The 11,569-nt window shown below is 50.8% G+C and overlaps 1 protein-coding gene across 1 annotated transcript in view; it reads right to left on the bottom strand.

Moving 5' to 3' along the window:
• Positions 1-288: 288 nt before the first annotated feature.
• The window catches only part of mbtps2 (membrane-bound transcription factor peptidase, site 2), a 194,774-nt gene continuing 183,493 nt past the window's right edge, over positions 289-11,569 (bottom strand). The window contains exon 11 of the mRNA XM_072514446.1: positions 289-1,955. Within this exon, the coding sequence (XP_072370547.1) occupies positions 1,733-1,955 (223 nt within the window). The 3' untranslated portion in view covers positions 289-1,732. The remainder of the gene's footprint in view (positions 1,956-11,569) is intronic.

Genomic DNA, 11,569 nt, shown 5'->3' with positions numbered 1-11,569 from the left:
GATGGTGAGAAATTCAATTTTTTCCCTATCATCCAGGTCTTGGAGTTCAGCTGCCACCAGGAACAATTCGAACCATTGCCGGAATCGCCGCCAGTTTTCGCGGAGATCGCCGTAGCACTGGAGCGGCTGCGGAACCGGGAGCTCTATCATTTTGCCTGGGCACTGCTGGTTGTCTGTGTACACTGAGGTATGCCGGCAGGTATCGATCCACTCCTGTACCATGTGGTGTTGGGTGCTCTGGTGCACAGATGAGCCAACACAGTTGTATGTGGTACAACTCTATTTTATTTTAACTCTTATAATACAGTTCGTTCTGGATACTCTGCACGTGCTGTCTCCCTGAGTGTGTTTGGTAACAGATCTGTCCTGGTCCTCCTCTGCAGCTAATACTGACCACCGGGGGTCATGTCTGTGCTTTTATATCTTTCTGTCATTGGTTGTGGTGTTGTGTGTTCTGATTTGTCTGTTGGTGTGTCTATCATGATGTGTGTGTTTGAATATCATGACAACAGGAAGTCTGAAATGGAATAAAACAGGTTCACTAACCATAAAAATAGATCAACATTCAACATCAACATTCAGACAAACACAGAGACATTTAACCAAAGTCCATCTCCAAGCATTCATTACAGGAAAGGAACCTGTATACCAAATGGGCTGTATTCGAGCACTCCATCTTCTGCCAGTAAAAACACAAATCAGAATGCAGTCACACCCAGACTTTCACACACAGTATTCTGTTTATAGCAGGACAGCAATGTCTCCCTCCTATTTGAGAGAGATTTAATTTTGGTTCACTTATTCATTCAAGGGCCTAATGATCCCTCTGAGGGTCGTATTTGTCAGGCTATGAGGGCAGTATCAGAAATGTGTCACACAAAACGTGTGGTATAAATGGATACTTCCTGCTGCTGAGTGTGGTACATCAGCAGTCAGGGGTCACTTCTACCTCCAGTCTGAAGCAGCACATTAAAATATTCTTTAGATAGGCCAAAACTGTATTCAACTGCTTGAGAATTCATTCACAATGTTCACCCGACTGAAACAACAAATCCTGATGATTGTAGTAAATGCAAACCAATTAGAAAGACACAGCATGTGTAGAGAAACCAGAACGATTTAGAGTTCTTGAGTTTTTATCCTTTTCATATCTAACCATGGGCACACTCCAAGCAGGAACCCGTCTCTTCACACATGCCAACTCACACGCTGTTGTAGTTCTACATTTGCTGTTCTTTTGATTCTAATTTCTGATCGCTGTGCACATTCGGTAAACCGAAACCCTCCCCAGCGGAGACTGCCTGAATCAGAGGTGCATTCAGAATGACCCATTTTTCAGTTTTGTTTCCTGGAGGACCTGGTGCTCGCTGACATTCCACAGGATACTTCATGAGGAGTTTCCAAATGAAATTGTCAGTCTGAAAAGGCAGTGGAAGGGGTAAACTCAGATTCCATTGCGGCTTGCAATTAAACTTCACAATAATATAACAGAACCCACGACACAGCACAACAGCTATACAGTAAGTTTCCCAATTGTATGCTCCCAACAAGGAGTTTCACCTGGAGGAATAGGCAGTGCACAATCAGAGCTCATGGAATTGTTCAAATCTTTGACTGGGTTTGGTGATTTTGCCAATGTGCACTCAGCTGAGAAGAGGGGTGGGTGCAAAGAAAACACAGGTGGAAGATGTCCCTCAGCCAATCTGAGCTAGTTCAGAACAGGCTAACAATGCTACCTTGTTGTTACCATCCAGAGCCCCAGAACCACATTAGAGGCCAGAAGAGCACTGCCAAAGAGCAATATAAAAAAACCAATGAGCTCTCGGTTCTGCTTTTCGACAATGAGGGAACTCAGTGTAGCTTCCAAAAAGGAACTCAACATCCACTGCCCATCCAGGGCAAAGCAGGGCACAGCATTGATGACAGCTAGAGCTCCAGAGAGGGAAAGCAGGTATCTGGTACAGTATAATCAAGGAAATCAGTTATTACTGCACCATTCAATATTTTCACATCTGATCAAAGAGACATTTTTATTCATCCATTCTCAGGATATTGATGCCACTGGCAAGGTTCCCGTCCTACAGCTTCTTGGTGATGTTTACTGCCACCAGTCTCTTATTTCCAGATTCCTTTCAACCAAATTCAATTTCTAAATGGGCATGGTGGGATTTCAGCTCATGCTGTGTGGATGATTAGTCCACGCCTCTGGACTGCTGGTTCAGCAATATAACCAAATACAACACCTTATCCATATTGTCCTAACTTCCAGCAGAATGCAGAATCTGACCTGGATTTAATCTCTCTCTCCTAGTTGCAGTGCCTTCTCTCTAATCTTGTTCTCAGCGACCCGTCATCCATTCTTACACTGTTTAATGTGCGGGGTTGCAGCTTTGAAATGGGGCGTTGATCATTTTCTTAACTTTTTAGAAACTTCTTTCAAAAAGACAACCCAGAGCTAGGTAACTATTAAACCGTGCACTCCCCAAAACGATCAGCGCCCCATTTCAAAGCTGCAATCCCGCATATTAAACAGCGTAACAATGAATGACAATTGGCCAAGAACAAGATGAGAGCAGCACGGTAGCACAAGTGGCTAGCCCTGTGTCTTCACAGTGCCAGCGTCCCAGGTTCGGTTCCCCGCTGGGTCACTGTCTGTGTGGAGTCTGCACGTTCTCCCCGTGTCTGCGTGGGTTTCCTCCGGGTGCTCCGGTTTCCTCCCACAGTCCAAAGATGTGCAGGTTAGGTGGATTGCCCATGATAAATTGCCCTTAGTGACCAAAAAGGTTAGGAGGGGTTATTGGGTTACGGGGATAGAGTGGAAGTGAGGGCTTAAAGTGGGTTGGTGCAGACTCGATGGGCCGAATGGCCGCCTTCTGCACTGTATGTTCTATGTTCTGAGAGAGAGAAGGCAGCACAACTAGGAGAGAAGGGTTGACCAGTGCTGCAGCAGGTGGTGCAGTTGACTTGGAGTTGCTTTCAATCCTGAGCCTTCTAAGTGCAGCAGACAGTGCCAATCTATAATAAAAACAGAAAATGCCAGAAACACTCAGCAGGTCTGGCAGCATCTGCAGAGAAAGAGATGGAATGTATTTAAACAAAAAGTGTATGAAGTCCATTTCAATATCAATCTAGAATTTAAAGAAAAGTATTACCTACAGTTTATTTGGAGCTGCCTTAACTGCATGCCTGTCTAAGGTTTATGTAGATGATTTTTAAAGCATCAGGGTTAATGTGTCAAATCGATTATGACTCTTCTTCAGAACTGAAGGGGGGTAGAAATGTAAAAGCAAATTACTGCGGATGCTGGAATATGAAACAAAAACTAAAAATACTGGACAATCTCAGCAGGTCTGACAGCATCTGTGGAGAGAGAAGGGAGCTAACGTTTCGAGTCTGGGTGACTCTTTGTCAAAGCTAGGGAGAACTGGAAATAGCTTGTAAATGATGGCGATGACTAAGAAGGATGCTGATAATGGTACATTCAGAGATCAGAATGTGTTAATGGCAGAACAGTGGTAAGCAGTGTGTCAAAGGTGGAGGACACTAGTACCATTCCTGTAGGAATGGGCAATTCAGAGGAGTTAGAAAGGGTTGAACTTCGAACAATCAGCATCAATAGGGAAACGGTACTCAACAAACTATTGGGATTGAGGGAAGACAAATCCCCAGGGCCTGATGTGTTAAAGTAAGTAGCAGTGGAGATAGTGAATCCCTTGGTTATGATATTCCAAAATTCCCTGGACACGGGAGAGGTTCCAGTGGATTTGAAAAAAGCTAATGTAATGCCCTTATACAAAATTGGAGCGAGGCAGAATGTGAGAAATTACAGACCAGTTAGTTTAACATCTGTTGCTGGAAAATTGTTAGAATCAATTATCTAGGATGTGATTTCAGGACATTAGGAAAGGCAGAGCGCTATCTATCAGAGTCAGCATGATTTTACGAAGGGCAAATCATGTTTGACTAATTTGCTTGAGTTCTTCGAAGATGTATCAAGCAAAGTGGATAATGGGGATCCTGTAGATGTGGTACATGTGGACTTCCGGAAGGCGTTTGATAAGATGCTGCACAGAAGGTTAATTCACAAGGTGAGATCACATGGGATTGGGGCAACTTATTAGCTTGGATGGAAGACTGGCTGACGGGCAGGAGACAAGAGTCGGGATAAATGGGTCTTTTTCTGAATGGCAAGATGTAACTAGTGGGGTGTCACAGGGTTCGGTCCTTGGGCCCCAGCTATTTACAATTTATATTAATGACTTGCATACAGGGATAGAGGTTCGAAAGCCAAATTTGCAGATGACACAAAAGTAGGTGGGACAGTAAGTTGCAATGAGGAAATAAGAAGGGCAGCACGGTGGCATAGTGGTTAGCACTGGGACTACGGGTTTGAATCCCGGTCCTGGGTCACTGTCCGTGTGGAGTTTGCACAGTCTCTCCGTGTCTGCGTGGGTTTCAACCCCACAACCCCAAGATGTGCAGGGTAGGTGGATTGGCCACGCTAAATTGCTCCTTAATTGGAAAAAAATAATTGGACACTCTAAATTTTTTTTTTTTTAAATGAGGAAATAAGAAACTTACAAATGGATATAGGTTAGGAGAGTGGGCCAAAATGTGGCAGGAGTTTAACGTGGTGCGACGTCATGCATTGTGGTCAGAAAAATGGAAAGGCAACTTATTATCTCAATGGGGAGAGACTTTGGGGTGATCCGATGCAGAGGGATCTGGGTGTCCTTGTGCATGCGTCAGAGAAAACGAGCATGCAGATGCAGCAGATAATAAGGAAAGCAAATGAAATGATGGGATTTATAGCAAAGGGAATTGAATACAAAGGTAAAGAAGTGTTGTTGCAACTATATAAGGCATTGGTAAAACCGCACCTAGGAGTATTGTGCACAGTTTTGGTCCCCTTATTTGAGGAAAGATGTAGTGGCATTGGAGGCAGTTAGAGGAGGTTCACCAGATTGATTCCAGAGATGAGGAGTTTGTCTTACAAGGAGAGATTGAACAGTCTCGAGTTTAGAAGAATGAGGGGAGATCAAACCGAGGTATACAAGATGACGAAATGATGGATAAAGTAGACGTGGAGCTGATGCTTCCTCTTGTGGGGCATTCTAAAATGAGAGGTCATAATCTTAGAATAAGAGGTAGCAATTGGAAAAACTAGTTCTCCCAAAGGATTGTGAACCTGTGGAATTCGCTTCCCCAGAGTGCGGTGGGTGCTGGACAGTGAGTAAATTTGAGGAGTTAGACAGATTTTTAATTGATAATGGGTTGAAGAGTTATGGAGAACGGGCAGGACGGTGGAGTTGAGGCCAGGGTGGGATCAGCCATTTCATAAGTGGAACTTAACGAAGTTGGTGGAGGAGACCAGGGAGGATCTTAAGAGGTGGGCTACACTGCACTTAACGTCGGTGGGGAGGGTCCAAGTGGTGAAAATGAATATTCTGCCGAGGTTTTTGTTTATCTTTCAAGCTCTCCCGATCTTTATACCAAAGGCCCTTTTTCGGAAAGTGGGCACGGTCATTTCAGACTTTGTATGGGCGGGGAAGCTGCCGAGGGTGGGGAGGACCCTGCTACAGAGGCAGAGGCAGCAGGAGGGGTTGGCGTTGACGAACTTGCTTCATTATTATTGGGTGGCGAGTCTTCCAATGGCGGCCATGGAGGAGTAGGTCGTACATTCGATAGTTCCCGCCTGAAATGGACTTTCGGACCTTTTTTCCCGAATTTTTGTGGACTTTATGAAATAAATCGGTGGAGTGAGCAATAGTAAGGAGGATTCCCCCCCCCCCCCCCCCCCGATGTATGGATAGCTGGACTAGAAGTGGCCGTGTGAAACGAGTTAGTCCCAATAGAGGGAAGCGAGTGGAGCTGGCAGTGCGGCGAAGCATGACAGACGGCAAGGACCAGGGAGCAGTGGCTCACTGGCCGAAGGAGCAGCAGATAGAGTTCTTCAAGAGTTGCTTTGCTAAGCTAAAAAAGGATACGCTTGACCCGATGAAAGCATCGATCGACCAAATGGTCGTGACTCAGGCGCAGGAGAAAGCGATTAAGGAGATCGAGTTAAAACTATCCAACCAAGAGGACGAAATAACTGTACTGGAGCACAAGGTGGAGGTGCTAGATGACCGCCACAGGAAGATGCAGGAGAAGCTGGAGAGCAGGACCACGAGGCAGAACTCAGGAATCGTTGGCCTCCCTGAAGGCATTGAGGGACCAGATGCGGGAGCATATATGTCAGGTATGCTGGAGTCGCTGATGGGAGCGGGGGCTTTCCCTCGACCCCAAAGTAGGTTAATTTTTAAAACTTACCTTGCAGGAGAAGCAGCCTCCAGATTTTCGGCGGGAGCAGTGTCCAGGGGCCTGTCGGGAAGCTAAGTGTATCTTTAAAAACTTATCTTTACAGCTGCAGGAAGACGGCCGTGGGGATTTCTGGGAAGATTTGTTAGTACCTGTATATAAGTTGGGCGGTTGCTAAACCCGAGACACTACACTTGTAGTGTCACCCACCCTTCCACCTCCTCTAACCTAAGGGGTTGAGTGATTATCAGGTAAGCTCTTCCTTTCTTTTTCTTGTTTTAGCTAGAGGGGATGGCAGGGAAGACAATACAATGTTCCTCCTGCAGAATGTTTGAGGTGAGGGACACCGCCTGTGTCCCTGCTGATTTCATCTGTGGGAAGTGCACCCATCTCCAGCTCCTCAGAAACCGCGTTAGGGAACTGCAGCTGGAGCTGGATGAACTTCGGATCATTCGGGAGGAAGAGGTGGTCATAGATAGAAGCTTCAGGGATGTAGTAACTCCGAAGAATAAAGATAGATGGGTGACGGTGAGAGGGGCTGGGAGGAAGCAGTCAGTGCAGGGATCCCCTGTGGTCGTTCCCCTTAGTAACAAGTATACCGCTTTGGATACTGTTAGGGGGGGGGGGGGGGGGAGACTTACCAGGGGTAAGCCATGGGGTACAGGTCTCTGGCACAGAGTCTGTCCCTGTTGCTCAGACTTCCGGGCGCGGCTATGCAGAGCTAGGTCACATATTCAGTCGCTCCCGCTTGGAACAGACTTTTGGGCTCTTTTACAGGGCCCCCACGGCATTTGTTTGACATTTCCCGGTGTGGGAAGAAGACTACAACATTCCCCTGACAGTGTCCCCCAGGAATGGTATGTCTTTTGGTTACCAGACCCGGCAGAAACAGTAAAAGATTTGGCTGTAACTGCAGGGGAGAGAGGGGCCTCTTCCAGCATGCAGGCGGGGGAAGGGCAAGCTTAAAGCTGCAAGCTGACTTGAGGGCCTCTATTAAAGGTGAATTCGAGCAGCAGAGGGAACAACCGTGAAAAGATCTACCAAGGCCATTGAAGAAGCGGGGACGAGGCTTCCGGTGCCGGCCATGGAGGAGTAGGTCGCGCATTCGGCAGCTCCCGTCTGGAACGGACGCTCAGACCTTTTTCAGGAGTTTCCATAGACATTTTGGGGCAGATTGGTGAAGCGAACACTGCCAAAAGGATTCCCTCTCGAGACTTACGGTTGCGGCTATGCGGAGCTAAGTCGCACATTCGGCGGCTCCCGCAAAAACGGACTTTTGGGCTCTTTTCAGGGCCCCCAAGGGCACTTTTTCTATGTTTCCCGGTGTGGGAAGGAGTTAATAACAGCTCCCTGTCAGTATATGGCTTTAACTAAGAGCGAGACGACAAAAAAGGTGGTGGTGGACCAGAAGAAGGGAGGGAAGAGGACAAAATGGCGGCAGGCGGCGACCAGGCAGCGTGGAGGCAGTGGGCGGAGGAACAACAGGAGGGTATCCAGCGCTGCCTCAGAGAGATTAAAACAGACCTGCTAGAGCCGATGAAGGCTTCTATTGATAAGCTGCTGGAGACACAGACGGCCCAGGAGGTGGCGATCCGAGAGGCTCAACAAAAGATCTCTGACAATGAGGACGAGATCTTAGGCCTGGCGGTAAAGGTGGAGGCGCACGAGGCGCTCCACAGGAAATGGCAGGAGTGGTTCGAGGAGATGGAGAATCGGTCGAGGCGGAAGAATCTGTGGATTCTGGGCCTCCCGGAGGGGCTGGACGTGGGGGCCTATGTGGTCACCATGTTGAACTCGCTGATGGGAGCGGGGTCCTTCCAGGGGCCCCTGGAGCTGGAAGGGGCCCCTAGAGTGTTGGCGAGGAGGCCCAAGGATAACGAGCCTCCGCGGGCGGTGCTGGTGCGGTTCCATCGGTTCGTCGATCGGGAGTGTGTGCTCAGGTGGACCAAGAAGGAGAGGAGCAGTAGGTGGGAGAACGCGGAGGTTCAGATATATCAGGACTGGAGTGCGGAGGTGGCGAAGAGGAGGGCCGGGTACAATCGAGCGAAGGCGGTGCTGCACAGGAAGGGGGTGAAATTTGGCATGTTGCAGCCGGCGCGACTGTGGGTTACCTACAAGGACCGGCACCATTATTTTGAGTCTCCGGACGAGGCGTGAGACTTCAGGCCGAGAAGCTGGGGACAGACTGATGGTCGGGATGGGCAATTGAGGACTGCGGTGGATATGTAACGCCTATTTTTGGTTCGGGGGCGGGGGGGGGGGGGGGGTCCTTTGCATTGTTTTGGGTTTCCTTTTCTCTGTGTTTTTCTCTTTCGGGTTGGGGAGGGTGGATGGGGCGGGTTGGGCACTGTTTTGGTTGGTGGCGGGGCCTGGTAGGTGGAGAGCGCGGGCTTTTTTCCCGCGCCGAAGACTGGGGGGGGGGGCGGGGCCGGGGCGGGAAAGAGAGGATTGTTTCCCGCTCTTAAAACGGAGGGGGAGGGGGAGAGCCTGTGGATGGGGAGCGGGAGAGGAGGGTGTGCCACACAATGGGAGGAGTCGAAGGGGAGGCGGGAGTGGCCGGGGTCAGCAGGAGTCAGCTGACTTGCGGAAGTGCAATGGGGGGAGTAAACCAGCTAGGATGGGTCCTAGTGGGGGGTGGGGGAGGAATCGAGTTGCTGCTGCTAAGGTCAAGGAGGAGCTGGAGCGAGTGGGGGGGGGGGTCGAGACGGGGGTATGTCCCTGTGGGGAACGGGCCGGGTGTGGGGTGCGGGCGCGTGGCTGGCCGAGGAGGGGTCATGGCTAGTCGGCGGGGGAGGGGGGCGGGTAGCTCCCTGATCCGGCTGATAACCTGGAATGTAAGGGGACTGAATGGGCCGGTTAAGTGGGCCCGCGTGTTCGCGCACCTGAAGGGGCTCAAGGCGGATGTGGTTATGCTCCAGGAGACACACCTGAAGGTAGCAGACCAGGTAAGACTGAGGAAAGGGTGGGTAGGTCAGGTGTTTCACTCAGGGCTAGATGCCAAAAATCGACGGGTGGGAAAGAAGGTGTCATTCGAGGCGTCGAGCATTGTGGCAGATGATGGCGGTAGGTACATAATGGTAAGTTGCAGGGAGAGAGGGTGGTACTGGTCAATGTGTATGCTCCGAACTGGGACGATGCGGGTTTTATGCGGCGTATGTTGGGTCGGATCCCAGACTTGGAAGTGGGGGGCCTGATAATGGGGGGAGACTTTAACCGGTGTTGGATCGGGCACTGGATCGCTCCAGGTCTAAGACGGGTAGGAGGCCGGCGGCGGCCAGAGTGTTGAGGGGATTTATGGACCAAATGGGAGGGGTGGACCCTTGGAGATTTGCAAGGCTGGGGGCTAGGGAATTTTCATTCTTCTCACATGTCCATAAGGCTTATTCTCGAATCGACTTTTTCATTTTGAGTAGGGCACTGATAGCGAGAGTAGAGGGTACCGAGTAGTCGGCAATAGCCATTTCGGACCACGCCCCGCATTGGAGATGGGGGAGGAGAGGGACCAGCGCCCGCTGTGGCGCTTGGAGGTGGGGCTGTTGGAGGACGAGGAGGTGAGCGAGCGGGTCCGAGGAAGTATAGAGAGGTACTTGGAGACCAACGATAATGGGGAGGTCCGTGTGGGGATGGTATGGGAGGCACTGAAGGCGGTGGTGAGGGGAGAGCTGATCTCCATTAGGGCTCACAAGGAGCGGAGGGAGCGGGGGGGGAGAGGGAGAGGCTGGTGGGGGAGATGGTGAGGGTAGACAGGTGGTATGCGGAAGAGCCTGAGGAAGGATTGTTGAGGAAGAGGCGCAGCCTCCAGGCCGAATTCGACCTGGTGACCACCAGGAAGGCGGAGGTGCAGTGGAGGAAGGCCCAGGGGGCAGTCTACGAGTGTGGGGAAAAGGCAAGCCGGATGCTGGCGCATCAGCTTCGGAAGCGGGACGCAGCTAGGGAGATCGGGGGAGTTAAGGACAGGGGAGGGAGCGTGGTGCGGAGTGGGGTTGGCATAAATGGGGTCTTCAGGGACTTCTACGAGGAATTGTACCGATCCGAGCCCCCACGGGAGGAGGGCGGGATGGGCCATTTCCTGGACCAATTGAGGTTTCCAAAGGTGGAAGAGGGACTGGTGGCGGGACTGGGGGCCCCGTTTGGGCTGGAGGAGCTGATCAAAGGGATAGGAAGCAAGCAGGCGGGGAAGGCACCGGGGCCGGACGTTTTCCCGGTCGAGTTCTATAAAAAATATATGGACCCGCTGTTAGTTAGGACCTTTAATGAGGCAAGGGAGGGGGGGGCTTTACCCCCGACGATGTCCCGGGCACTGATCTCCTTGATCCTGAAGCGGGACAAGGATCTCCTACAATGTGGGTCTTACAGACCGGTTTCCTTGCTAAATGTAGATGCCAAGGTGCTGGCGAAGGTCTTAGCCACGAGGATTGAGGATTGTGTGCCGCAGATCATCCATGAAGACCAGACAGGGTTTGTGAAGGGGAGACAGTTGAACGCGAATGTGCGGAGGCTTTTGAACGTTATCATGATGCCAGCGAGGGAGGGGGAGGCGGAGATAGTGGTGGCGATGGACGCCTTCGATAGGGTAGAGTGGGGGTACCTGTGGGAGGAGCTGAAGAGGTTCGGGTTTGGGGAGGGGTTTGTCAGGTGGGTTAGGCTGTTGTATGAGGTCCCGATGGCGAGTGTGGCCACAAATAGGAGGAGGTCCGAGTACTTTCGGTTGCACCGAGGGATGCGACAGGGGTGTCCCCTGTCCCCCCTGCTCTTCGCACTGGCGATTGAACCCCTGGCTATGGCACTGAGAGAGTCAAGGAACTGGAGGGGGTTGGTGCGGGGTGAGGTAATGAGGATCCTTAGGGAATTCGGGGACTTTTCGGGGTACAAGCTCAATATGGGGAAGAGCGAGCTGTTCGTAGTTCAGCTAGGGGACAAGGAGAGGGGGATTGGCGAGCTCCCACTAAAAAGGGCGGAGAGGAGCTTCAGATATTTGGGGGTCCAGGTGGCCAGGAGCTGGGGGGCCCTGCATAGGCTTAACTTTACAAGGCTGGTGGAGCAAATGGAGGAGGAGTTCAAGAGGTGGGACGCGTTGCTGCTGTCCTTGGCGGGTAGGGTGCAGTCAATCAAAATGACGGTGCTCCCAAGGTTTTTGTTCCTGTTCCAGTGCCTCCCCGTGTTTATCCCGAAGGCTTTTTTCAGGCGGGTTAAGAGGAGTATAATGGGGTTTGTGTAGGCGCGAGGGACTCCAAAGGTGAGAAGGGTGTTCCTGGAGCGGAGTAGAGAT

The sequence above is a fragment of the Scyliorhinus torazame genome, chromosome 8 (genome assembly GCF_047496885.1).
Source record: "Scyliorhinus torazame isolate Kashiwa2021f chromosome 8, sScyTor2.1, whole genome shotgun sequence".
In the NCBI taxonomy this organism is placed as follows: domain Eukaryota; kingdom Metazoa; phylum Chordata; class Chondrichthyes; order Carcharhiniformes; family Scyliorhinidae; genus Scyliorhinus; species Scyliorhinus torazame.
This window is presented reverse-complemented; position numbering and strand designations above follow the sequence as displayed.